The sequence below is a fragment of the Acomys minous genome (genome assembly GCF_964271855.1).
Source record: "Acomys minous genome assembly, chromosome: 13".
Lineage (NCBI taxonomy): Eukaryota > Metazoa > Chordata > Mammalia > Rodentia > Muridae > Acomys > Acomys minous.
Window position 1 is genome coordinate 112145658 of NC_140495.1, and position 25331 is coordinate 112170988.

At 50.7% G+C, this 25331-nt stretch overlaps 1 protein-coding gene across 9 annotated transcripts in view; it reads right to left on the reverse strand.

Moving 5' to 3' along the window:
• LOC311581524 (H-2 class I histocompatibility antigen, Q10 alpha chain-like) overlaps window positions 1-25331 on the reverse strand; it is a 74117-nt gene that overhangs the window by 802 nt on the left and 47984 nt on the right. For 2 of the 9 annotated variants that reach the window (XM_084753886.1, XM_084753883.1), the window contains exons 4-8: window positions 14793-15068; window positions 14549-14665; window positions 14337-14369; window positions 14134-14214; window positions 13572-14056 (exon numbers count right to left, since the gene is read on the reverse strand). In XM_084753886.1, coding sequence (XP_084610012.1) covers window positions 14171-14214; window positions 14337-14369; window positions 14549-14665; window positions 14793-15068 — 470 coding nt within the window. In that variant the 3' untranslated portion in view covers window positions 13572-14056; window positions 14134-14170. Of the gene's footprint in view, window positions 1-622; window positions 760-847; window positions 1124-1399; window positions 1676-2979; window positions 3271-4771; window positions 4852-5108; window positions 5173-13571; window positions 14057-14133; window positions 14215-14336; window positions 14370-14548; window positions 14666-14792; window positions 15069-15712; window positions 15989-16216; window positions 16487-16653; window positions 16967-25331 lie in introns of those variants that run through there. The other 7 variants (XM_084753881.1, XM_084753878.1, XM_084753885.1 and 4 more) reach the window with 7 other exon arrangements.

Sequence of the window (25331 nt, forward strand, 5' to 3'; positions counted from 1 at the left end):
ACACACACTTCCATTACATTACATGCTTCTCTCAGAATCACTGATGGGTCTGGGAGCCTGGCTAGCTTAAGAAGTTGAGGCAGGGGCTGGAGAGATGGCTCAGCGGTTAAGAGCACTGACTGCTCTTCCAGAGGTCATGAGTTCAATTCCCAGCAACCACATGGTGGCTCACAACCATCCACAATGAGATCTGGTGCCCTCTTCTGGCCTGCAGTACATGCAGGCATAATACTGTATACATAATAAATAAATATTTATTTAAAAAAAAAGAAGTTGAGGCATTTTAGAGAGGAGAGCTGCAGACACTTTATCCCGTGAGATGCAGGCTCACTTCCCAGGTGCTGTGGGCTTTTGTGTCTCACAGGAGCTGCTCTGGAATCCGTACACAGTTATAGGATGTCTGTACGTAGGGTGTCCGTGCTCAGGGAGAGATCTCGGGGGGCCTTGGACAACCTCAGTGGTGTACTGCTCCCCAGCACCCCTCTCACCTGCAGCCCTCCAGCCTTTGCTACACTACAGAATGTCACTATGTTGATGCAATGGCAGGAGTCCCAGCTTGACCCTTGACCCTTGACCTTTGACCCTCCTTCCAACACAGGGCGCCCAGTACCCCCTTTCCTACCTGAATTCTGCAGGCGACCAGAAGAAGCATAAACACGGTGCCAACTAACGGCAGCACGAGGACGGCCAGGAAGACCCCGTGTCCACATCTGCTCCCCCCACATTCTTCTGCGGTGGGGGTGGTGGGCTGAAGAGGCTCTGGGAAGGGAAAAGAAAGATGAGGGGTCCTGGCCCCACTCAGGGTCTCTCCTTGGCAACAGGATCTGTGCCCCCATTCTTTCCTTACCCCATCTCAGGGTGAGGGGCTCACGCAGACCCTCATGCACCACATGGCATGTGCAATCCTGCTCCTCCCCAGAAGGCACCACCACAGCTGCCCACTTCTGGAAGGTTCCGTCCCCTCCAGGCCTGGTCTCCACAAGCTCCATGTCCTGGGTCAGGTCCTCCCCATTCAGCTGCCAGGCCAGGGTGATGTCAGCAGGGTAGAAGCCCAGGGCCCAGCACCTCAGGGTGACCTCACCTTGAGATCCGGGGTGATGGGTCACTCTTGTCTGGGGAGGGTCTGCAGTAGACAGACAGACAGATGCTGGTAGGCACAGCTTCAAGGCTCCAGTGGGAAGGCAGAAGTGGGAGACCCCTTCAAGGACCCTTGGCACACATTCAGAGAGTGACTGGTAGGTGACCACAGTCCAGGAGACTCAAGAGTCAACGTCTGCTGTGGCCAGCGACCCCCAGCACATTGCACCCACCCAGATGGCCTCCCCTCCTGGGCTAGAGGGGCCTGGGAGCTCCCCTCCAGCTGCAGAGGGAGGGCGGGCCGGGAGGGCGGAGTCATTACCAGTCCGAGTGAGGTCCCCTCCTGCCATCCGCAGGTATCTCTGCAGCCACATGATGCATTCCTTCTCTAAGTAGCTCTTCTCCTTCTCCAGCCAGTACTCGCTGTCTTCCCACTTGCGCTTGGTGTAGCCAGCAATGAAGGTGGCCGCTGTATATTGCATGGAGTCCAAATCCAAGGTCAGGTAGTCCCTGCCGTTGTAGCCGTACTGCCAGTGCCCCGTGGCTCTTCCGCCATCCTGCATCTCACAGCCGTATGTGAACTGGAGGGTGTGAGGGCCTAGGAGTCCCCAGGACAGGCACGTCAGTGACCGCAGATGTATTTCCCGGGTGTCGCAGCCCAGTCCCTGCTGCCCAGCACCGCCCAGCAGATTCCTTGTGTCCTCTTAGAGCACGGATGTTCGCGCTCTAGGTAACCTAGCCTGGCTTCCGCCGATGCCCTTGAAGTGCTGTGAGCTGTCAGGGCCTCAGATGCTCCACGCCATGGACAGGGAGAGAGAGCTTGGGCTCTGCTGTGTCCTTCCGTCGTGCATCCTCTGTAGCCCTGCGTGCCGGGTGCTTACTGAAGCCAGAGCATGACCCCACGGGGCTCCTGCGCAAGCAATCCCAGAGTCCGGGAGAAACCTCACAGGAGCATGGCGGCCAAGGACAGACACCGTGCTCAGTGTGTTTCCTCGAGGCTCCAGAGAGCCAGCACTGGGAAGGTGCAGGCAGGAGGTCACCCTCAACTATGCAGTGAATTGGAGGCCAGCTTGGGTTCCACTGTCGCGAAACAAACCAGAACTGAACCAGACCAACCACTGACCACCATGAAGCTTTATGCTGAAGACGTCTCTGATTGTGTTAGGATCCACCCCCTCACCCAGCGGCTCTCCACAGCTCCACACTGGTGCAGAGAGAGGCTCTTCACAGACTGTCCCACTAGGGCAGATACTTGCCAAAGCCTTCTCATCCACAATCTGTTCTGAGCTCATTCTGCTCAGTCCTGCCCTGTGCTTGGCTTCAGTGTGACTGCTGGTTGTACAAAAGGTCTCTCTCTCTCTCTCTCTCTCTCTCTCTCTCTCTCTCTCTCTCTCTCTCACTCAGACTGGCTTGGAACTCACTGTGTGTAGCCCAAGTTGGCCTTGAACTTGAGGGAATCATCCTGCCTCAGCCTTTAGTGCCTGCCGGGTGGGATTGGCAGTGCGAATCACCAGGCCTATCTTCTGTATACCCATCCCTCAGGGTGGGCCACTGGGGTGTCTCCTTTACTTATCAGTCACTGATGGCAACCCCTTCTATTTCTCATTTGGGCTTCAAGGAGGCGCTGGCCTCAAAGTCACAAGGGTCCCCAGGCATCCGAGTGCTTTCCCATAGAGGCTGTAAGCACTTTGAAGACAAATGCCTTTATGTTTTCTGGTTGCTGCCTCCCAAAAGATGCTGTGTGTACACCTGTGGCTCACACTGACAGGTTTTGAACAGATGAATGTCAAACATACCCCGAGCAGGTACGTCCAGCCTGCTCTGCAGGAACAGCCTGTCAGGACTCTGGGATGAGGCGGTGTAGGTGAGTTCTGAGTCTTACCACCATTCCCAGGCACATACCTGCTTGCTGGCTGGTGCCATCTGCTCCCCAGGCACCCGAGCTGTTGTAGTACTGCTGTATGTTTCTCAGGCTCAACTGGAAAATCCTCATGCGGTTGGCGAAGGCCTGGGTCTCATCTTCAAAGTAGGCTTCGTCTTCCACCAGCCAGGCAACAGAAGGCTCTGCCCGCCTGCTCCCGCTGTGGTAGTGGATGAAGGGCTGGTTGTCTATGAAGCCACTGGCAAAGAACACAGGGAGCCCTGGCCCGGCCTCAGACACGGCTGCGTAGGAGTAGTGCAGAGAATGTGACCCTGCGGGAAGAGTCGGCATTGAGTGCAAGGCGAGGATGCAGCACCAGAGCAGGCAGGGCACATGAGCACTGAGCACTAGGATGATGCAGACCCATAAGGAGGTGTAAGTGGAGGGGGCTGGAGAGTGGCTCGGTGGTTAAGAGCATCCTTCGGTCCCTCCTGTAGAGGACCCAGAAGCCACACGGAGTAGTTCACAGCTGTCTGTACCTCCTGCCTCCAGGGGCTGTATTTGCATGTCCCCATATCATAGTCCCCCACCCGAGAAGGCCTTGGCTGCCCTGGAACTCACTCTGTAGCCTGCCTGGCTTGTTGCTGTTGCTCAGTTAATTAGAATACAAAGCAATGGGAATACAGAGCGTGTCTGTGCATATGTGCTGTTATAGTTGGGTACAGGGTTATTTTGTTTTCTAAGTGCTGGGGTTGGGGCCGGGCGGTGGTGATGCACGCCTTTAATCCCAGCACTCGGGAGGCGGAGGCAGGCGGAGCTTTGTGAGTTCGAGGCCAGCCTGGTCTGCAAAGAGAGTCCAGGACAGCTAAGGCTGCAAAGAGAAACCCTGTCTCAAAAACCCGAACAAAACAAAGCCATGTATTTGAACTCCACTTCCTTCATCCAGTCGTATGTTGACGCACGCCGGGCAGGATTTCCAAGGTTATTGTGGGTGTTCCCGGTCTGGGAAGAGTGAGTTGGCCACCCACCCACATCCTGAGGTACACACAATAGTTACTTTCAGAGTCTTACTCTGCAACCCAGAGTAGCCTAGATCTCACAGCACTCCCACCTCAGTAGAAGAAAGCTGACAGGAGCCCCGGCTACCCACGCTGGCATGCTACAGCCCAAAGCCTCCTGGAGCCTCTGACGTGTATTCACACATGCAAGTAAATACTCAAAACCACATCAGAGGGGCTGGAGAGATGGCTCAGTGGTTAAGAGCACCGCCTACTCTTCCAAAGGTCCTGAGTTCAATTCCCAGCAACCACATGGTGGCTCACACCATCTATAATGTAACCTGGTGCCCTCTTCTGGCCTGCAGGTGTACATGCAGACAACACTGTATACATAATAATAAAATAAATCTAACAAAAAACAAAAAACAAAAAAACAAAACCACATCAGAATTTAAGGAAATGGCTGTGAGTTCAAGGTCAGCCTGGTCTATAATAGTGAGTTCGAAGACACTAGAACTACCAAGTGAGACCTAGTGTTTGTTTTTAAAGGTTCTCTGAAATGCTGGGGGGGGGGGGCGGGTAGTTCTCGCTGTGAACCTCATCCGTGGTCTGCATGCGCCACTGAGCTAACCCCTCCTCCTCCTCCCCCATTGACTGAGCTTTCTGACAGGGCCTCATTTAGGACTCACTGCCAAGTATCTGATGACCTTGAGCTCCAGGTCTCGCCTTTATTTCTCAAGTGCAGCCCTTCTGCAGGGTGCCCCGAGGCTCCGGGTTGGGGTCTTCCCCACCCCCACCTCGAATCTGGCAACCGCCCCTTTCCCACCGCACTCACGGGCTTCGCTGTCCGCGGGGCTCAGGAACCAGAGGATAAGAGCCCACATAGTGTCCGGGTCAGCTCATGTCTACCCTGTCCTGAAACAGGTCGCAAAGCAGGAGGAACAAGGCACGTAATTAAGTTTCGAGTGCTTAACCGAAGATGTGATAGGGTGCTTGACCAAGAGAGGGGCGGATCCCGGAAGCCGGGGCGAGCGTTAGGGGGGTGCCCTTTTTCTGGGGTCCCCGCAGGGCTCCCCACCAGGATAAGGGACTTCTTTTCTGGGGATGGCACGCAGGCTAGTTCTCTCCCCCTCCCCGCCACGGGGTTTGAGCCCTCTGTATTGCGTTGGTACCTTGCCCGCAGCTCCAGCTTGTTTACTTTTGAATCTTTATGGCCCGCCCCCAGCTGTCACTCAGCCAAGGGGAGGCTCCGCCCTGCAGCCTTCAGAGTCCTCTCTAAACCCAGGCCCCAATAAGCTGGCTGGGAATTGGGGTAACTAATGGGCACAACATCTCAAATTCCTACTTCTTGGGAAATTAACAGTAACTGTGTCTTTCTGGACCTGTGTTCATTACATTGGAATTACATAAAACAACAGGGGTTCCCAGACTAGGCACCCACCGGTCTAGCTTAGTGTGCCGATTGCTTTCCTTTTCCTTCTCATCAAGTATTTTCTGTTTTTAAAATATTTAAAAAATATTTTTAAAATTAAAAAATGAAATTAAAACATTTTATTTTTTTAAAAAAAAGATTTATTTTTAGTGTGTGTGTATGCGTGCCTGCGGGCCACATTTGCGTGGGTGCCCAAGGTCGTGGCTTGAATACCCCTGCAGCTGGAGTCACAGGTGATTGTTTGCCCGGATGCGGATGGGGATTGAGTCTGGCCCTCAGGAAGCAGTCGGTGGCCTGTGCAGGCATGAGCATCTGGGTTCAAAGCCTGAGTAAAGGGCCGTGTCTGGCCACAGCAGTGACCTCAGCTGTGGGAGGGGAGAGAGGCGCATCACGGGGGCCTTGGTGGCCACCAGCCTAGACCCAGAGTCAGTCAGAGCAAACAGGACAGAGCTGCACCCGAGGGCGCTCAGAGCCCTCTCGCTGTACAGCCACACACAAGCTAGGGAGGGCGAGAGAAGAGGAGTGAGATGAAAAGAACCAAGTGTAATGGTGGATATTCATGAGGGCGCCACAGGTAGGTCCCTTCGTGTGCAGTGCGTGGTGCACACAAACTCACGCAGGTGCTCACGCACACACACCTGAATAAAATTCGTTTAAAATTTTAATTACAAAGCCAGGTGTCGTGGAGCACATTTTTAATCCCAGCACTGAGGAGGCAGAGGCAGGAGGATCTCTGAATTGGAGGCCAGCCTGGTACAGAGCCAGTTCCTGGATAGCTAGGGCCACACAGAGAAACCCTGTCTTGAAAGTCCAAAATAAATAATTAAATATCTTTAAAAATAATAAACTAAAATTACAAAATAAAGAAAAAAAATCGTCAAAGGACCCAGACAGACATTTTAAAAACAAGCACATGAAGAACTGCGGAGAGAGTCCCCCTCAGAGAGATGTACCCAAAGCCAGCGGCGTGTCAGCTGATTAACACGCTGGTTAGCAACAGCAGCAGAGGGAAAACAAACAAGACACTGCTGAGGATGTGGGGAAGGACTGGACTGTACGACAGCTCTTCTGGGAAGCAGCATTTCCCTCGAATCCCCCCAAGCCGTAGACACAGCCGCTGCCCGGCGCGGTCATCCACGGCAGGTGTTTATTATGGGGTGGGGAGGGTCAGCAGAGCGGGGTTGAGCACGAGTGAGGACCTGAGTGAGTTCAGGTCCCCCCCCTCCCCCCGCAGCCACTGTGGGGGGCAGGTAGATGTGTAGGGCCCGCTGGAGCCTCGTCAGCTTGCCAGAGTAGCAGACCTGGTGAGCTCCCGGTTCAGGGAAACACAGAAAATGAGGCAAAGTGGTCAGAGAAGACAGTCTATGTCACACCCACACGCACTTGTGCATACGTGTACATGTCCACACGCACACACACACACTCCCCATGCACGTGCATAAAAAGTGCTATTCTGCCATGAAAAAGAAGGGAATCCTGGGGCAGGAGAGATGGCTCAGAGGTTAAGAGCACTGACTGCTCCTCCAGAGGTCCTGAGTTCAATTCCCAGCAACCACATAGTGGCTCACAACCATCTATAATGAGATGATGCCCTCTTCTGGTGTGCATGCAGCAAAACACTGCAAGTATGATAAATAAATAAAGAAATAAAGAAGTGAAAAAACCCTGAGCCAGCCACACGGTTCAGTAACATCTTGGATCAACTCTAATGGCTAACGGAAACATTGCTCAAAACCTCAGCAAACCTTCTGTTTAGCATTACAACTGGCCTCAGTAGTGACTGGATTAGTTCAGTAGCAAAGCCAACACCAGCTCTGAAAACATCAAATTTCTACTTGACTGATGATTCCCCGAGGTTTTTAGATGTTAACTCTGTGGAATTAATTGAATATCATTCCATTCTTCTGACATTATATGGATATTTTACTGGGAAATAAGACTAATATACTGTTTTAAAAAAAAGTGAGCCTTTCCCGATTGTCAAGAAAAGGAAACTTAACTCCGGGAAGTGAAAGTGAAGTCGGCCGGGGTGGGGGAGGGGCGTCCTCCGCAGCCCCGCCCTCAGGCTCTTACACAACAGCACCGGATCCCAAACCTCGTATTACTGTCCTTTCCTCCGAAAGAGGCAAGGAGGGTGGCAAGCTGTGGGTGACGGGGGCCTGGCCGCATGGTCCCAGAGGCGGGACTGAGAGCTCCTCACCTCAGCCGCGGTCGCCTTGCCTGAGGCTCCAGTGGGCAGGGAGCAGGGCCCCCGTCTGAGCCTTTTCTCTTGTAGTGTTTGTCCTCAGTCCTCCCAGGCTAATGAATCCCCAAACCCAAGCCACCTCCCTCCCTTCTTCCTCCCTTCTCTGCCGTGTGTGTGTGTGTGTGTGTGTGTGTGTGTGTGTGTGTGTGTGTGTGTGTGTTAAAGGTGAGTTTTGGAGCAGGGAAGGGACAGACAAGGCCTGACATCTGCACCCAAGTCCTCTGGAGAGAGGGGCAGGAGGTGGAGGGTACAACGCTGGTGCAGTGAGATGATCGAGGAGACGCAGTTTCTAGAGAAATCCCCACTGCTCTTCCTCGGCCACTTGGCTCTACTTAAGGGCGACCTGGGATTGGCAGGCTCCCCAAACCTGTATTATGGTTTCCCAAGTGCATCCCCAAAGCCAAGGCTGTCTCTGGTCACGCTAGAAGGGAATGGAGAAAATAAAATGATTATTGTGCAGTGATATTAAGAGGTGGGTGGGAGGGGCCGGAGAGGTGGCTCAGAGGTTAAGAGCACGGGCTGCTGTTCCAGAGGTCCTGAGTTCGATTCCCAGCAACCCCATGGAGGCTCACAGCCATCTGTAACTTCAGCTCCAGGGCGTATAATGACCTTTTCCGGTCTCTGACGGCACCAGGCATATAAGTGATGCACAGACATACATGTGAAGAAAATACACACACACACACACACACACACACACACACACACACACATAAAATTCAAGGAAGGTTTTAAGGGTTGGATTTGGGAGAACTGGCCCTCTGCGCTTAGCATGGTCATCACCATCTTAGTGAGGAGCCATGGCGACTGAGCAGAGACCCCCGCTGCCCTCCTGGAATTCATCAGCCACCACCCCTCCCTGCTTGCTGCCCAAGCAGATACCCAAGATTCCTTACTGCATATAAAGGAAACTGTAGACCAGGGGTGGTGGGAAGTGGGTGGTGCGGCTGCCTAAAGTTCTGTCCAGTCATCTGTACACGCATTACTCATAGGCTGAATTTTTTTCTGAGCCATTCTTTGAGTGGTTGTCACTGTCCAAATTTAGAATCAGACAAGTTTTTAATTTTCCCCGGGAAATTCATGAGACATTTGGTATCTGGTGATGAATGTGCTGAGTGACGAGAATCCTCCACCCTCGCTGTGTGTCTGTTGTTTTTATAAAATACCCCGACAAGAAGCAGCCTGAGGGGGAAAAGAAACTTACTCGGTTTACAGTCCCAGGTTGTAGTCCGTCAGGGAGTCAAGGCAGCAGGAGCGTAGGACAGCGCGGTGAAGCGGAGGCAAGTGAGTGCCTGCGGATATGCTCAGCTCCATCTTTGCACTCAGAGCTCGGGACCCCCTGCTGAGGGAATCGCCCAGCGGTCCCCCACAAGGTAGACAGCCACTCACCGAGACTCTTCCTGTCAAATTCTAGGTTGTGTCTCGTTGACAAAGTGTCACAACATCAAAACCCCTAACGCACTGGAGAGCTTGCAGTCCCTGAGTGTGGCGCACCTGGGGCGGAGTGCAGTGACGCCGCGGCAGGGGTGGCCAGTCTACCATGGGTAGTGAGGTGCACTGCTCAGTGCAAACTGTTGCCTCAGGGAAGAACTCTGACTAGAAGGGGTTTGTGAACAACGTTATCTGCTTTATCATCAGATAAGACATAAAAATCAAATAAAAAGGAAGATAAAGGTGCTAGCTTGCATAGTCCACAGCTGGTATGGTAAAAACAAAAACCCAGAATTCAATGCCACACCGGGCTAGAGAGCTTTTCCTAGGATCCAAAAAACATGATCCCCCTGGGAAGACAGACGAATAGTAGAGATTTAGGGACAGGATGAGTAGGTGATTTAAAAGTTTGACCCTTAATTGAAAGAATCCAGCTTTCAGACAGAGACTTAACAGTGGCCCCATACAAGGAAATTGGGTGACCCCAAGGTATATCTCCTTCTGATCCACTAAGGTTGTGTGTGCAGGCAGGAGATCCTGGGCTGCGTAAGACAGGTAGCGAGCATAATAAGCCAGTCAGCCAGGAGGCAGCGTTGTTCATGGTCCCTGGCAAACCTCTCCTGCTGTGGAGTGAGTTCCTATGGGGAACAGCAGGCGGGGCAGCACAGGTGCAGTCATCTCTCGCTGCTCCTGACGTGGTGGAGCAGCAGCTTGGGCTCCTGCCGCTGGGACATCCCTCAGTGACGCACTGAACCCTGGACTCCCATCCCTACTCTGCTTTTTGGCTAAAGTGTTTTACCTTAGCAACAGAAGAGAAACTAGAACACATTGCCAATGTGATTTGCAGCAACATGAGCAAAAATCAATCACGCAAGACCTCTTAAATAGTGGGCCCTGCCGCTGCATAAGCAATATGGTGGGTCATGAGTGATGGTAACAGGACTCAGAGTGCACAGTGGCCAGGGGTAACTCAGAATCAAAAGGCGTTCCACGCAGCGCACGCTCTGGCTTTGTCACAGCACGTTACTGCAGCCAGGTTCTGAACACTCTTGGTGTTGCCTTTTGCCCACGCCACTCCACACACCAAGGAACAACGCCGGAAGTTTCCTTAGCTCAGAGTTGAGACTGCTGTGTGTTAGGAATTGCAGCGTTTTACTGTCCATGAAGTTTTGTGCTGTTATAGAGACATGGTTTAATTACAGAAAATAAAGACAATATTTCCTCGGCATGTAAGTTTGCCTTTGGGTTTCATTATGTTAGAATGATTTTAAAATTTGGTATTTGAACCAACCAAGGGCAACGCATGCGGACAACCTCGGCCCCTGTGCAGATCCAGCCAGGGGACAGCTCGTTCTCCACAGCGGCCTCTGACACGAACTCTGGTGCCCCCGATTTGACCACTTCCCCTTGGTGGGGGCCACTCAGAGGAAGGGGAAGCAGGCTATCCGGATGAGACCTGAGGGCTGTGAACATATGGTGGGGGAGGAGGTTCCCTTCTGTCAGACGTCTAGGGGAGGGGGTTAAGGTGAAAGAGGGAGGGAGGGAGGGTGGGAAGATACAAGTGATGGGATAACAATCAGCATGTAAACTGAATAAATTATAATATTTTTTTTTAAAGTTGGTATCTGAAAGGCTGAGGGGACGACCCAGCAACACTGACTGCTCCTGCAGGGGCCCCGGGTTCAGTGTCCACCACGCATGCGCTGTCTCACGTCCAGGGTTCTGACGCCCTCTTCTGGTCTCCATGGCACCAAACACATGTTCCACAGATACGCGTGCAGGTACACAAAAATTAAAATTAAAATCTTTTAAAATTTGGTATTTAAGTTGTTGGCTTGAGTCTGACAAAAACAAGCAAACCAACCACTGCTCCACCCGGGACTTGGGTGGTTGGTAGCGCACTTGAGTAGACGGCACTGCATAAAACAGGCATTGTGGTACATCCGTAGCTACCAAGTGAACGTGAGGCCAACGTGGACTACGCGAGACCCCGTTTAAAAAAATAAATACCAAAACAAAACAAAAAGTAAACGCAAAAGGTGGTTAGGTGAGCTTTGGCCTGGGCTAGGACGAGGCTTCTGCGTGGCCCTGCACACGCTCTGTCCTGCGCATCTATGTGAGGTGGTGTCCTCGGAGCTGATGACTGTGAAACCAAACTCAATAACTGTGGGAAACGTAGAAGATTCTCTGTGTTCTTCAGGGTCAAATACTTGGCCAACACTTAACCCCAGCCTGTTTGTGTTTAGAGAAGTTTTCATGCAGATCAGTAGCCTTCGCTGGTCCCGAACTTGCTGTGTGGGTGCGGATGGTCTTGAACTCCTGAGCCTTCTGCCTCCACCTCCCAAGGACTAGGGTTACAGGCATGCACCACGACACCTGACTAAGTGTACCTTTCCTTCAAATAAGCTTACCGTACACAAATTTGCTTTAATCTTTAATTTTGTAAAAATTATATATGCATGCCTTTCCCCCCCAAGACAGGGTTTCTCTGTGTAGCCCTGGCTGTCCTGGAACTCGCTCTGTAGACCAGGGTGGCCTCGACCTCATAGATCCTCCTGCCTCTGCCTGGGATTAAAGGTGTGCACTACCACCACCAGGCCAAATAATTTGTTTTAAAATAAATTATTAATGTTTTACTATCAGTATTTGATTTGTATACCCATGTTATGCACCAAAAGCCTAAGGCTGTGTTAAACTATCTTGGGAGAAAAGAAGTCATAAATAGAAAGTTTTAGAAGCCTTGCTCTGGGGCTGGAGAGATGGCTCAGAGGTTAAGAGCACGCTCTGCTCTTTCAGAGACCCTGAGTTCAATTCCCAGCAACCACATGGCTCACAACATCTATAGTGTGATCTGATGCCCTCTTCTGACAGGCAGATGTACATGCAGGCAGAGCACTGTATACATAATAAATGAAGAAGAGGAGGAAGAAGAGGAGGGGGAGGAGGAGGAGGAGGAGGAGGAGGAGGAGGAGGAGGAGGAGGAGGAGGGGTTGGCTTATATGCTCAGTACATGGCACCTTTCCTATCCTGTGGGGAACTACAGAAGAAGGCGAATCTTTGCTGGGGGAATTGGGAAAGAGGGAGGCAGCACTTTATGCACCATTGTGGTTCAAACTGGACTGTGTTTACAGGACCTGGAGATGCTGATCCAACGAGAGTCAAAAGAGCTGCATAACACCAGGGATGGTGGCATATGTCTGTGATCCCAGCACTGAGACACCTGTGATCCCAGCACTCAGACACCTGTGATCCCAGCACTCAGACACCTGTGATCCCAGCACTAAAGAGGCAGAGGCAGGAGGATCGCTGTGAGTTTAAGGCCAGCCTGGTCTAGAGCCAACCAAGGCTACAAAGTGAAACTCTGTCTCAAAACAAAAGTTTGGGGCCTGGAGAGATGGCTCAGCGATTAAGTGCATTGGCTGCTCTTCCAGAGGACCCAGGTTCAATTCCCAGCACCCACAAGGTGGCTCACAACCATCCATAATGGGATCTCATGCTCTCTTTTGGCCTGAAGGCACACATGCATGAACATAAATAAATAAATCTTTAGAACAACAACAACAACAACCACAACAACAACAACAACAACAACAACAACAAAAATCTGCTGGCCTGTGGTGGCGCACGCCTTTAATCCCAGCACTCGGGAGGCAGAGGCAGGCGGATCACTGTGAGTTCAAGGCCAGCCTGGTCTACAAAGTGAGTCCAGGACAGCCAAGGCTACACAGAGAAACACCACCTCGGAAAAAAAAAGATTTTATTTAAAGAGCGTTTGTGTTTTATTTACATTCACATCTATGTGAGGGGGTCAGATCTCCTGGAACTGTAGTTCCAGAGAGTAAACTGCTGTGTTGGTGCTGAGATTGAATCTGGGGCTTGCTATATTTAATTATTATTACTATTTTTTTTTGAGACAGGGTTTGTCTGTGTAGCCTTGGATATCCTGGAACTCACTCTATAGACCAGGCTGGCCTCAAACTTGGAGATCTGCCTGCCTCTGCCTGGCAAGTGCTGGGATTAAAGACGTGCACCACCATTACCCAGCGACCAGCAAACACTTTTAACCAATGAGCTATCTCTCCAGTCACCCTCTACCCCAATCCTTTTTTTAAAGATTTATTTATTATTATGTATACAGTGTTTTGCCGGCATGTTCACCTGCAGGCCAGGAGAGGGCACCAGATCTCATTATAGATGGCTGTGAGCCACCATGTGGTTGCTGGGAATTGAACTCAGGACCTCTGGAGGAGCAGCCAGTGCCCTTAACCTCTGAGCCATCTCTCCAGCCCCCTTTGCTTTGTTTTAAAACAACTGTTATCATAAGGAGGGATTGTGGGGTTGTAGTACATTCTACCTGCAATAACAAAGGCATGCCACACACTTAACACGCGCGTGCGCGCGCACGCGCGCGCGCACACACACACACACACACACACACACACACACACACACACACAATCTTTCTGGAAACCGCATTTACATTCGGTGCAGACAAAAACAACAGGAAGCACCCAGCCCAGAGTCAAATTCTTTTTTTTTATTTTTTATTTATTATTATGTATATAGTGCTCTGTCTGCACGAACATTTGCAAGCCAGATGAGGGCATCAGATCTCAGTATAAATGGTTGTGACTGGAGGCCCCAGGTTGAATATCACTGTTCCTCACAAATGTGCTGATGTTGGTTGCTGGGAATTGAACCTGGGTCCTTTGGAAGAGCAGGCAGTGCTCTTAACCACTGAGCCATCTCTCCAGCCCCCAGAGTCAGCTTGTGGAGACATGAGGAGCTGCAGCTCAGGGCATCATGGAGCTGACAGGGTGGAGATGTCCCCTCCTGCCTGCTGGACCAGGAAGGTTGGTTCTGGCATGGAATACTGGGGCACTGTCCTGGTAGACGAGGGTGCGTGGGGCTCCCCGGGCTCCCCAGACTTCATATTGTCTTCATAGGGGGAAGTAACACACAGATGTGTGAGCAGAATATGTTACTCAGTCCCACGAGGCAGCTGTCTGAAGCTATAGCAAGAGTTATGAAGTCAGTTTAAGATGTCTGAGTCCCAAAAAGCCCTGGGACCCAGTCCTGTCCCCTTTACCTCAGCTCCGATCCCAGGCACTGAGGTGGTCACCTTTTCAAGCCTTCAGAAACGAGCTAGAGCTCTGGGAACTGTCTCTGCCTGTTGTAGACAACATAAGAAGCCACACTCAGGCAGGGGGTGGAACTATGGGCTGCCTGAGCTCCCCACCACCTCCAGCTCCACCCCAAGGGTCTCAGGGACAAGCCTGCCTCCACAGTTACCTCTAAAATGAGAATAGTCCCCTTCTTTTCCACCTGTGAGAAGAGAAGCTGTGAGAGACCAGAGAAGACGCCAACCCTAGGAAGTTTCCAGAACTGACAGCAGCCCCAGCTAGAGACAGGAGCCATGAGGGTGAGCAGGTGTTTCCCATTAATGAGGCAGAGCACACTTCTAAAAGGGGCTGAGAGAAAACCCAGGCCCTGCCCTCTCCTACCTCTGTTTCTCCTCCTCTTCCTCACAACAGCCACCACAGCCACAATGATGGTCACAGCTCCAAGGACAACCAGAACAGCAATGATTGCCATGATGGGGACCATGGACTCAGGAGGCTCTGGGAAGGGAAGGGAAAGCAAGGGAAGGTGAGGGTCATGACCCCAGCTCTCAGCCCTGACCTGCTCAGGGGCTGCAGAAGGCTCCAGCTTTCCCTGAGCCCAGCTCTGCACCCACACCCTCCTTACCCCATCTCAGGGTGAGGGGCTCACGCAGACCCTCATGTACCACATGGCATGTGTAATCCTGCTCCTTCCCAGAAGGCACCACCACAGCTGCCCACTTCTGGAAGGTTCCGTCCCCTCCAGGCCTGGTCTCCACAAGCTCCATGTCCTGGGTCAGTTCCTCCCCATTCAGCTGCCAGGTCAGGGTGATGTCAGCAGGGTAGAAGCCCAGGGCCCAGCACCTCAGGGTGATGCCACCTTCAGGTCTGGGGTGATGGGTCACATGTGCCTTTGGGGGCTCTGAGGGAGAGAGTTGGTATGAGGCACTTTGCTTTCTTCTTGTGGAGTCATCAGTGTTTATGTTACTCTTCTGGGAAAGGACAGGAGAACTGGGGTGGGGTTAGGGTGTCCACAATCTAGACCTTAGCTAGAGCCCAGGCACCTGGGATGCAGACCAATGGGAAGGGATTCTGGTCCCGAGCTAAGCGAGGGCCAGGAGACTCAGAAAAGCTGGAGTCAGACTCCAGAGATAGAGGAAGGCCTGAGAAAAAGCTCTCCATGAGTTCACTGCCGATGCTGACATGCTGATGGTCAAAGGGTTTGACCATGTCTCCTGGATGGGGAGGCCTGGCGGCACTCAGAGGAAGGATAGCAGGCTACCAAGAAGAGACTTGATATCCTATGAGCATATACAGGACTCAGTCACAGTCATAGGGGAGGAGAGTAGGGGGAAGCGGGAGGCAGGGAGGAATGGGAGGATACAAGGGATGGGATAACAATTGAGATGTAATAAGAATAAATTAATTAAATACACACACATTTAAAGGGTTTGTCTCCCTGCAGGGAAACACAACCCTGGGAATCTCTCTCCTTCCTCTTGAGCGCAGTGCCCAAGCCTTTGCCCCACACCCCTGAGGAAAACTGAGGCGAGGTCTCCAGGGCACCTGAGCGCAGCAGCGTCTCCGCTCCCAATTCTAGGTATTTCTGGAGCCAGTGCACGCAGGGACCTTGCAGGTACGCCCTCTGGTGGTGCGCCTCATCGACCTGCTCAGACTTGCGCTTGGAGATCTGTGCGGCTGCGTCATTCGCCGTCCAGGAGCGCAGGTCCTCGTTCAGGGAGATGTAATCCTGGCCGTCGTAGGCCTCCTGACAGTAGCCCCGGAGCAGGCGCCCGTCGGGCCCCAGGTCGCAGCCGTACATCCACTGCAGCGTGTGAGGTTCTGGCGGGGACACGGTGATCAGCACCACTTTGAGGCCACCCTGCCCGGCCGTCTGTCGATAACCCGAAACTTTCAGAAACGAAAGTGCAACCGAAACCCAAGCGCAGTTATGCTGGGCCTTTCCTTTGTGAGGTTTTGGGCAAGTGTTTGGACGAAACTTTAACCCCAGTCAAGATGACCTAGGCTCGTCCCCTGGGACATGTCGTGTTCCCGGTGGCGGTCACTCACCATCCTCACTCCGATTGTAGTAGCCGAGCAGGGTCTTGAGGTTCACTCTGAAGTTCCTCCCTGTGTCCCTGGCTTTCCTCGTCTCCCGCTCCCAATACTCCGGCCCCTCCTGCTCCATCCACGACGCCCGCGGCTCCATTCTCGGAGTCTCCGCGTCGCTGTCGTAGCGCACGAACTCCGTGTCGTCCACGTAGCCGACGGAGATGAACCGGGGCTCCCCGAGGCCGGGCCGGGACACAGCGGTGGTGAAATACCGCAGCGAGTGTGAGCCTGGGGGCGGCGCGCAGTGAGAACCCCGACCTCCTCCCGGGCCCAGGGTCCCAGGTGAAGGCAGGGGAGGGACTTGGCCAGGGCAGCAGAGATGATACGCTTGGGGCGCTGTCCGCACCAGCCACACCGCTTCTCCCGGGGAAGAGTCCTCCCGACCCCTCACTCACCAGCCTGGGTCTGACTCAGGACCTTGGCGCTCGCCAGCAGCGGGAGCAAGTAGGCGAAAGACATCATCTTTTCTCCTAGGGCCTGACAGAGCTGGAGTGTGGACTGGCTTCCTGTTGACGGTGTACCTTGGCACCTCCGCGTCGCTGATTGGCTCTCTAAAAAGGCGGTGTCCAACAAGAGCGAGAACCGAGACCGCATCACTTGTGTCCAGGGGAAAGGACGCGAACAGGGTTGCTGGAACTCAGTAAGCCGTTCCCAGGACCCGGTGCTTTAGCGGAAACCCTCTCCTCCGGCACTTTTCACTCTCACACACGCTGTTTCTCCAAGTCTGGGTGCAGTCTGTGTAAGTTTTGGTTGTTTTAATTAATACATTATAATTATTAACTTTATATCCCGACCTCCTCTTCTTCTGTCCTAGCCCCCTCTCCCGCCTCCACCCCATCTACCCCTTCATTTCTCTCTTCGTGAAAGGGGTGGCCTCGCACAGATATCGCCCAACCCTGACATTTCAAGCTGCATGACTTTTTAAACACCAACCCAGCCACAGAACCTTTGATCTACAATTTGTCCTGCCTGGAAAATACGCTAGGGCGATGGTGGCACACAAAGGGTGTGGAAGTGACCAACCAGTGACTGATTTGACTTAAGGCCCGCCCCACGAGGTGGAACGCAAACCTGACAGGGTGACCAAGAACCAGAGACTAGATACTTGGGAGACCTACAGTAAAACCAAGCACTGCCGGTCTTAAAAAAAAAAAAAAAGCAACAGCAACCATCAAACGATCCCTAGTGATATTCTGCTCATAGACTTGTTCCTTATTCTGCATCATGAGAGAAGCAGCAGGAAGGACCAGATGCAGAGACACACAACCAAATGTCGTGTGTGTGTGTGACAGAGAGACAGAGAGAGACAGAGAGAAAGACACACACACAGAGAAAGACACACGGCGGGGTGGGGGGTGGGGGGTGGGGGGTGGAGATCCTATTTGAGAACAAACACCATTGTGCCTATTTTGCCATTAGATATATGGCCGCGAAATAATAGATCAATTAGGAGGTTTAGTGCATTTAATTAATTGCTTAATTAATATTTGGGCCAGGCTCCTGTATTGTAGCACATGATGATCTCAAACTGGTACTCCAGTAAAACCCCGCAGTGTCAAATGGTACAGGCCTGTAAAGGAACGGGGGCTCACGGGAAAGGGCGTGTGTGTGTGTGTGTGTGTGTGTGTGTGTGTGTGTGTGTGTGTGGAGTGGAGGGTGGAGTCTATAACCACCTAGGACACAGATCTCCTGTCTGTGATGGAGATTCCAGATTCGGTTAGTTGAATTGGAAAGACTCGCTCTAAATACCAGTGGCAGCATTCTGCGGGCAGTGTTAGTAGACTGAAGTCAGAGAAAGAGAGGGAACTGGCAAAGTGTTCACCTCCCTGAGTTCCCTGATGGCGGCTGCAGTGTACAGCAACATGCCGGGCCGGCCGGCTCCTTCCCCTTCGTGATGGAGCGCATCTTCTGGGACCAAACCACATGGTGCCTCAGAACTATCACCTCAGTTTCAATGGATCTGACATTTGAAACTGACCTCTGGACTCCGGAGGAACCATGTGCGCATGCGTGTGCACACACGGTGTACACGGGGCGTATGTGCAGGGAAAACAACTATACACATAAAATAAATATCTTTTAAAAAATAGCTTTGATGTGATAAGGTTCTTGCTCAATTTTGAAATGATGTTTGCTAAATATATAAATCAGGCCCATTTCCAAGAAGATTTCTATGCCATTTATTTTCTGGCTGGGAATTAGCCCAAGGCCTCACAAATGGTGGGTAAGTGCTGTACGCCTGAGGCTCATCCCCAGCCTCGCCGTGTGGTTCACACATACCAATTATTTTCCTCAAACAGAGGTGGTGTTTTTGAGTGTAGCATCAGTGCTGTCTGTGGACTTAGCATCCATGACTCGTGTCCTCTGGTAAGGTGCTTAAGGACACCCCACACAAGGCGGGTCATTGATGGAGGAGTTGGGGGTGAGGAAGACAGCGTTTGACACACAGCTCAGTGGTCCTAACTGGACCGTGTTTTTGGGACCGGTGCAAAAGCCGGCAATCGATCGCACAAGGGGCAAAGGAAGGGCATGTGGCTCTGGTTCTGTCGCTGAGTGCACCTGAGGGCAGGGCTCCACAGTTGACACAGGAGGCGCTGGGGACCTGACGTAGAGCACTCGAGACAGTTAGGGGGCTATGGAGACACAAGGCTAGGTCCATGCAGAGCGGCAGTGCCAGGGCGGAAAATGGAAAATAACAGAACCATTAATGTGGTAAGTTTATGAAGGGTCTAAGGCTGAGCGGCAACTTGTACAAATGGAGGAACACAGGAAGTGGGGGTGAGTCCCCTAGTGCTAATAAAGTGTGACAGTGGGGGAAGGGTAGGAGTAATTTTAGCTTCTATATCATAGTCATTTATTCTGCGTATTGGAGAACTGCACAGGTATGGTACGAACAGCTTAGCAGATAAACAACGATAATCATTGTTTGGTTTGCATTAACCAGCCCAGGCCAGCTGTTCCTGCTGCGGTACCCGCAGACTCTAACTACACCCACCAATGGGACGGGACTATGCTCTGCAAAGACCGACAGCCTTTGTTTCCGGTTCACTCTCCTCCTGACAAAGCGCAGTTGGTGGAAATGAACCGGAAGGCGGCTTTTAGGGCGTGCACCTGTTGTTGCCTTCTCAGAGGAAATCAACAAATGGAGAGAGAATTCACGGAAAGTGGCTGAGGCCCAGAGCTCCCCTCCAGCCACAGGGCGCTGCCAAGAACAGGATGAGTTTGTTTTGGAAGCTTGTGTAACTAACTTGCCTGGAAAGCCTTCCCAGCCAGGAGCAAACTGCCACCTGGCGGCCATCCTGAGAAAAAGTTGCCTCTGCCTGCTGGGCAGCTGTGTTGGATGGGCTTATGTGCGTTCTCCTTTCAGAGTTCATGACCACGTCACGAAATGCTGTTTTTCTTTAGTTAGAGGCGTGTAGAACCAACATACTGCAAGAAACATTAGTTTGGCTGGGGCGGTGGTGCCACGCGCCTTTAATCTCAGCAGATTAAATCAGAGGCGGATCTCTGTGAGTTCGAGGTCAGCCTGGTCTACAAAGTGAGTCCAGGACAGCCAAGGCTACACAGAGAAACCCTGTCTTGGGTGGGGGCTGGGGGAGGGGGGAGAGAAACGTTAGTTTTATAGGCATGGCACGTTTTAAGTTGTAAATGGACTTGATCCTAGGATGAGCCACCTCCTCATCTTATAACACGTGTCACTGCCTAATGCCCGCCACACGCCAAGGCAGATGGCCTCCCACAAGTGCCTGAGACTTCCAACGGCCACTTCTTAGATGGGTTGATGGTTCTCAGATGGACTCAGCCATGAGCTCTTAGGACTGATGTGGGGTCAGCCATCTTTGCAGGCAACGATGTATTATTCTCAGAGACCCTGATGGCTTTGTAGAACCTTCTTTCCTGGTCAGTATGTCACAGCACGATTTTTCTTGCATAGAGATAAAAAGAGACAAGGCATCAACTTCAGGGTTGCAGCTTGTAAAAAGCTCAGGATGGGATCTTATGCACAACACTCAAACAGCTAAGGCAGTGGAGGAGCAGAGCACCACGCCGATTTGCCATGTAACATCGTCCTTACGTGATAATTTACACAGAGTTTTCCACTCAGGCACTTACCTGTAATCTGTCAAGACTCGATTTTCTATTGCTTTATTTTAAAAAAAAAATACTAGAGTTTGGGGCTGGAGAGGTGGCTCAATGGTTAAGAGCACCGGCTGCTCTTACCGAGGACCTGTGTTCGAATCCCACATGCACATGGCAGCTCACACCTGTCTGTATCTCCAGTCCCGGGGGACCTGATGTCCTCTTCTGACCTCTGTGGGCACCGAGCAACCATGTGATGCACCTGGGAGGCAGGCGGATCATTGTGAGTCTGAGGCCAGCCTGGTCTACAGAGTGAGTTTCAGAACAGCCAGGACTATGGAGAAAGACCCTGCATCAAAACCAAAAAAACCTTAGAATCTGAAAAGGACAATTTCATGGGCATGAAATCTAGACCTTTGTAACTACAACAGCAGTAAAAGAAGGAATAACGTGAAAACATTTAGCTGCAGTCACTGGCCAAGTACGTGCTGGGAAAAAGAGAAAGCACGCAGAAGAATCGACATTTTAGATCTGGATTCGTTTGTTCCATCTTTTCAAAAGTATGGTTACTTTATTTATTTATTTTTGGTTTTTCAGAGACAGGGTTTCTCTGTGTAGCCCTGGCTGTCCTGGATTCACTTTGTAGACCAGGCTGGCCTCGAATTTACAGAGATCCGGCTTCTCTGCCTCCTGAGTGCTGGGATTAAACACATTTGCCAGCACCACCAGGCTTATATATTTATTTTTGAGGTAGGTTCACCTTGAGCTCATAGAGATTCACTTGTTTCTCCCTCCTGAGTACTAAAGGCATGTGGCATCACGCATGTGCGCTCGGCTGTTACGATCCTTCCGAGAATGTTTGTGTGCGTGTGTGTGTGTGTGTGTGTGTGTGTGTGTGTTTGCCTTTTGTATTCTTCTCTGCCTATAACCAATCAGTTGATATTTTTATTTTTATTTTTGATGTATTTACTTTTTTGAGACAGGGTAGCCCTGGCTGTCCTGGACTCACTCTGTAGACCAGGCTGGCCTCAAACTCACAGTGATCCACCTGTCTCTGCCTCCCGAGTGCTGGGATTAAAGGCCTGTGCCACCACACCCAGCTCCAGTTGATATTTTTAGAATGCCACATTGATTCTGAAGTTTCCCCTGGTGCCTTCCTGTTTTCTCTCTGTCCTTGTTGGACTGTCCCATCCTCCCTCGTCATCTTTAAGCTCAGTGAGTCCGTTCTGTTGCAGAGACCTTCCACAGAGGTTATTTGTTTTGTGACTTACTGTGCATCTTACTTTTAGCATTTCAGATCGGCTTTTCTCTAGTGTTCCTCTTTGTTGAATTCTTCTGTAGTTAGTGCCCCTGCCCCTTAAAGATCCTCAGAGCTAGCCAACTGGCCCTTTAAGAACACAGAGAAGAGCTGGGCGTGGTGGTGCACGCCTTTAATCCCAGCACTTGGGAGGCAGAGACAGGAGGATCATTGTGAGTTCAAGGCCAGCCTGGTCTACAAAGTGAGTCCAGGACAGGCAAGGCTACACAGAGAGACCCTGTCTTGAAAAACTTAAAAAAAAAAAAGGAATTCTTAGCTGGGGCTGGAGAGATGGCTCAGTGGTTAAGAGTTCAATTCCCAGCAACCACCTATGATGTGATCTGGTGCCCTCTTCTGGAGTACAGGCCTACATGTAGGCAGAGCACTGTATACATAGTAAATAAATACATCTTTGAAGGAAAAAAAAAAAGAATTCTTAGCTGTTAGAGCTGCTTGACCTTATGACCTTCAGTGTTGGTTGCCTTTTGGATTTCTGGGAACAGGATGGGATATTCAAAAGCCAGCTGGCCGGATGTGGCTGTGCACACCTTTAATCCCAGCACTCTAGAGGCAGAGGCAGGTGGATCTTTGTGAGTTCAAGGCCAGCCTGGTCTACAAAAAGAGTCCAGGACAGCCAAGGCTACACCACAGAGAAACCCTGTCTCAAAAACAAAAAATAAACAGATAAAATGAAAAAGCCAGCTGAGGCAGATACAGTGAACTCGGCTAGCAGAGCTGACGCGACCTCCTGCCAGCAGGAAAGACGCTCGACACCAGGATCCTTCCCAAACACGCTTTATTGGGAGCGCCCTTGAAACTGAAGCGAAGGACCCCGAACCCCCCTAGAGCTTGAACTTAAATACCATCTAAAGCGGCCTGTTAGCACCTCACAGGTTCAGGCAGAATGCCTAATTAACATATGAATGCAGATAGGTCAACAGCTTACACAAGCGTAGTTACAATTAGCATAGTCCCCTTACGGGAGGGGCAACTAGAGATAGCTCTAGCAAACGCATGCGTACTGGCAATTGTTTACAGGTAGCAGCACACAGACCAGCGCCATTATTGGGTGTGGCTGGCACGATCGTGGCTGGCTCCTTACACTTCCCCCTTTTCTGTTAAATAAGAAGATGAGCAGTGGGGAAATACTCCGATCAAGGCATGGCACAACTTTGTGTACCAGCCGATCGAGGGGTAAATTGATGTCAATACAAGACACCATCCTTCGTGCAATGGGTAGAGTCCCAGCAGGGTGCAATGGCTGTCCTGTATTGTGAAGGGAAACACATGCCTTCTGATGTGCAATGGCAACGAGGCCAGTCAGGTGCAAAGGCCATGTGATCAAGGGAAGCTCATTTCTTAAGGCTCGCAAGCCACACTTGGGGGGAAGCACTCTGCTCAACTGCCAATAAAGCTTGGACCATAAGCATCTTATCACGGGTATGCTTATTTTTCATTTTGCAAATAACCCAGAGGCAAAACACGAGACCGCAGATGGTAAAAACTCCAAAAATTCCCACTCCCACCCATTCCTTAAAATAAGAAAATGCAGAATGCAGCCAATAGGTGAATTCTCCCAGAGAAACGGGATTCATTCGGGTTCCATTCAGGTATGTAATATTGACCAACAGCTGTCGGGATAGCTCTTCAGCCTCCAGCGTCCAATTTCCTGCAAGATAGTCTGATAACAATTTACTTTGATTAAAAGAAGCTGTAAAGTCATACTGTACTGGAGTGATGCAAACTTGACCATGATGCGAAATGCATCCGGTCTGAACCATCTTATACAGTTCCTCCACCTGTTCTTGAATCAGGTCCATGCGCTGATTTGCCAATCGGAGGCCATGAATAAAAATGCGCATTATACCTTTCTTGATTTAATAGGGCAGTGGTTGTTTTGCTAACAACCTGATCAAAAGTCTCAGCTGTTATATTTGGTACATGTTGTTTTCCATCCGAACTAACGGAAATGGACTGTAAAGGGACAGCAGTAGCAGAAGCCCCTGTACCAAGATCAATCTTAGGGTTAACAATTTGCTGTGGTTCCAGCCAGGCTCTTAAGGTGGTATGTTGAAGTCGAATACATGGCATGAAGCCATGAAATGAAAAGCAAAGAGTACCAAGCAAATGAAAATTAGATTGATTAAATGGTTTAGGGTCTCCCCAAAAGCAGAGGCACAGGAAATCTCTCCTTCACAGGAGGTAGAGAAAAAATGGGGAAGCACAGTTGAATTAGCATGTACAGGCATGGGAAAAGGCCATGTTCTAGTGACGGCCCAAAGCTCTAAGGCTTGGACACTACTCCGGAAAAGCATGAACGTCTGAAGAGTCAGGAACAACAGGCTTGTCTTCCATGGAGTTCTGTCCCTGGTTCTCTTCTTGCTGGTCGTCATCTTGCCTTTCTTCTTGAACTATCCGTGTCAGCCTCTCGGGGACCCACACCGGATCACTCTGCTCCTGTGGAAAAACACAAACAGCTCCCCTGGATCTGGCTATTACCGGATCCAGGCCTCTCCATTGTTTTATCAGTACATCCTTCCATTTTACAGAAGGGAATTTGGTAAAGGAGACGTCACTGTGACGCTCCGCTGCCGAGCGATCAGCAGAATCAATTATTAAAAAAATTAAGGTAAATAATTTAAGATAAATAATGCTAAGGATAGTTGATTCTTGGGGGTGAGCCCATGGCTAATTCCCCCTTTCTGTTTTTGCAGCAATTCTTTTATGGTCCGATTAGCGTGTTCCACGACACCTTGTCCTTGAGGATTATATGACAATCCAGTGACATGCTTGACTTGCATAGTGTTACAGAATGAGTGGAAACCTTTAGAACTATAAGCAGGACCATTGTCTGTTTTTAATTCTCTGGGTTTGCCCCAGGCTGCCCGAGCTTCAAGGCAATGGGTAATAGTATGTGCTGTTTTTTCTCCAGTATGTAAAGATGCAAAGATTACCCTTGAGCAGGTGTCAACGGACACATACATATATTTAAGTTTTCCAAACTGTGGGACATGTGTCACGTCCATTTGCCATAGGTCTCCAGGACGTAAACCACGGGGATTAATCCCTGTGTGAGGAGGGTGATGAAAAGACACACAAGCTGTACAATTGGTAACTATATCTCTTGCCATGGCACGAGATATGTGGAATCTTTTTCTTAAAGTTGCTGTGGGTACATGGTATAAGGAGTGAAACTCTTTGGCTGCTTCAATATTGTCAAATACTGCAAGAGCTATTGGACTGGTAGTAGCATCTACCAAGCGATTGCCTTCAGCCCTAGGGCCAGGCAGTAATGAATGAGCTCTGATATGCTGAATAAAAAATGGACGGCGCCGAGACCATATAATCATTTGAAGATCTTTTAAAATATGTGCCACCAGGCTACGAGGGCAAATATTTCCTGCTACCTCCAGCATGCGTACGGCGTTAACAACATAGCAGGAGTCAGAAATTAAGTTGAATGGGTCAGCAAAACGCTGAAACACTGTAAGAACAGTCTGGCATTCCACCAACTGTGGTGTATCAGGAGTTAATTGTAATTGAACGGGCTCCTGTCCTGATACCATATAAGCTCCTAGCCCTGTCTTGGACCCATCTGTAAAAATGTCAATAGCATTTGAAATAGGCTCTGTAGCTGTCACCTTAGGAAAGATAATAGGATGAGTAGATGCAAAATGCAATAAAGGATCTTTAGGG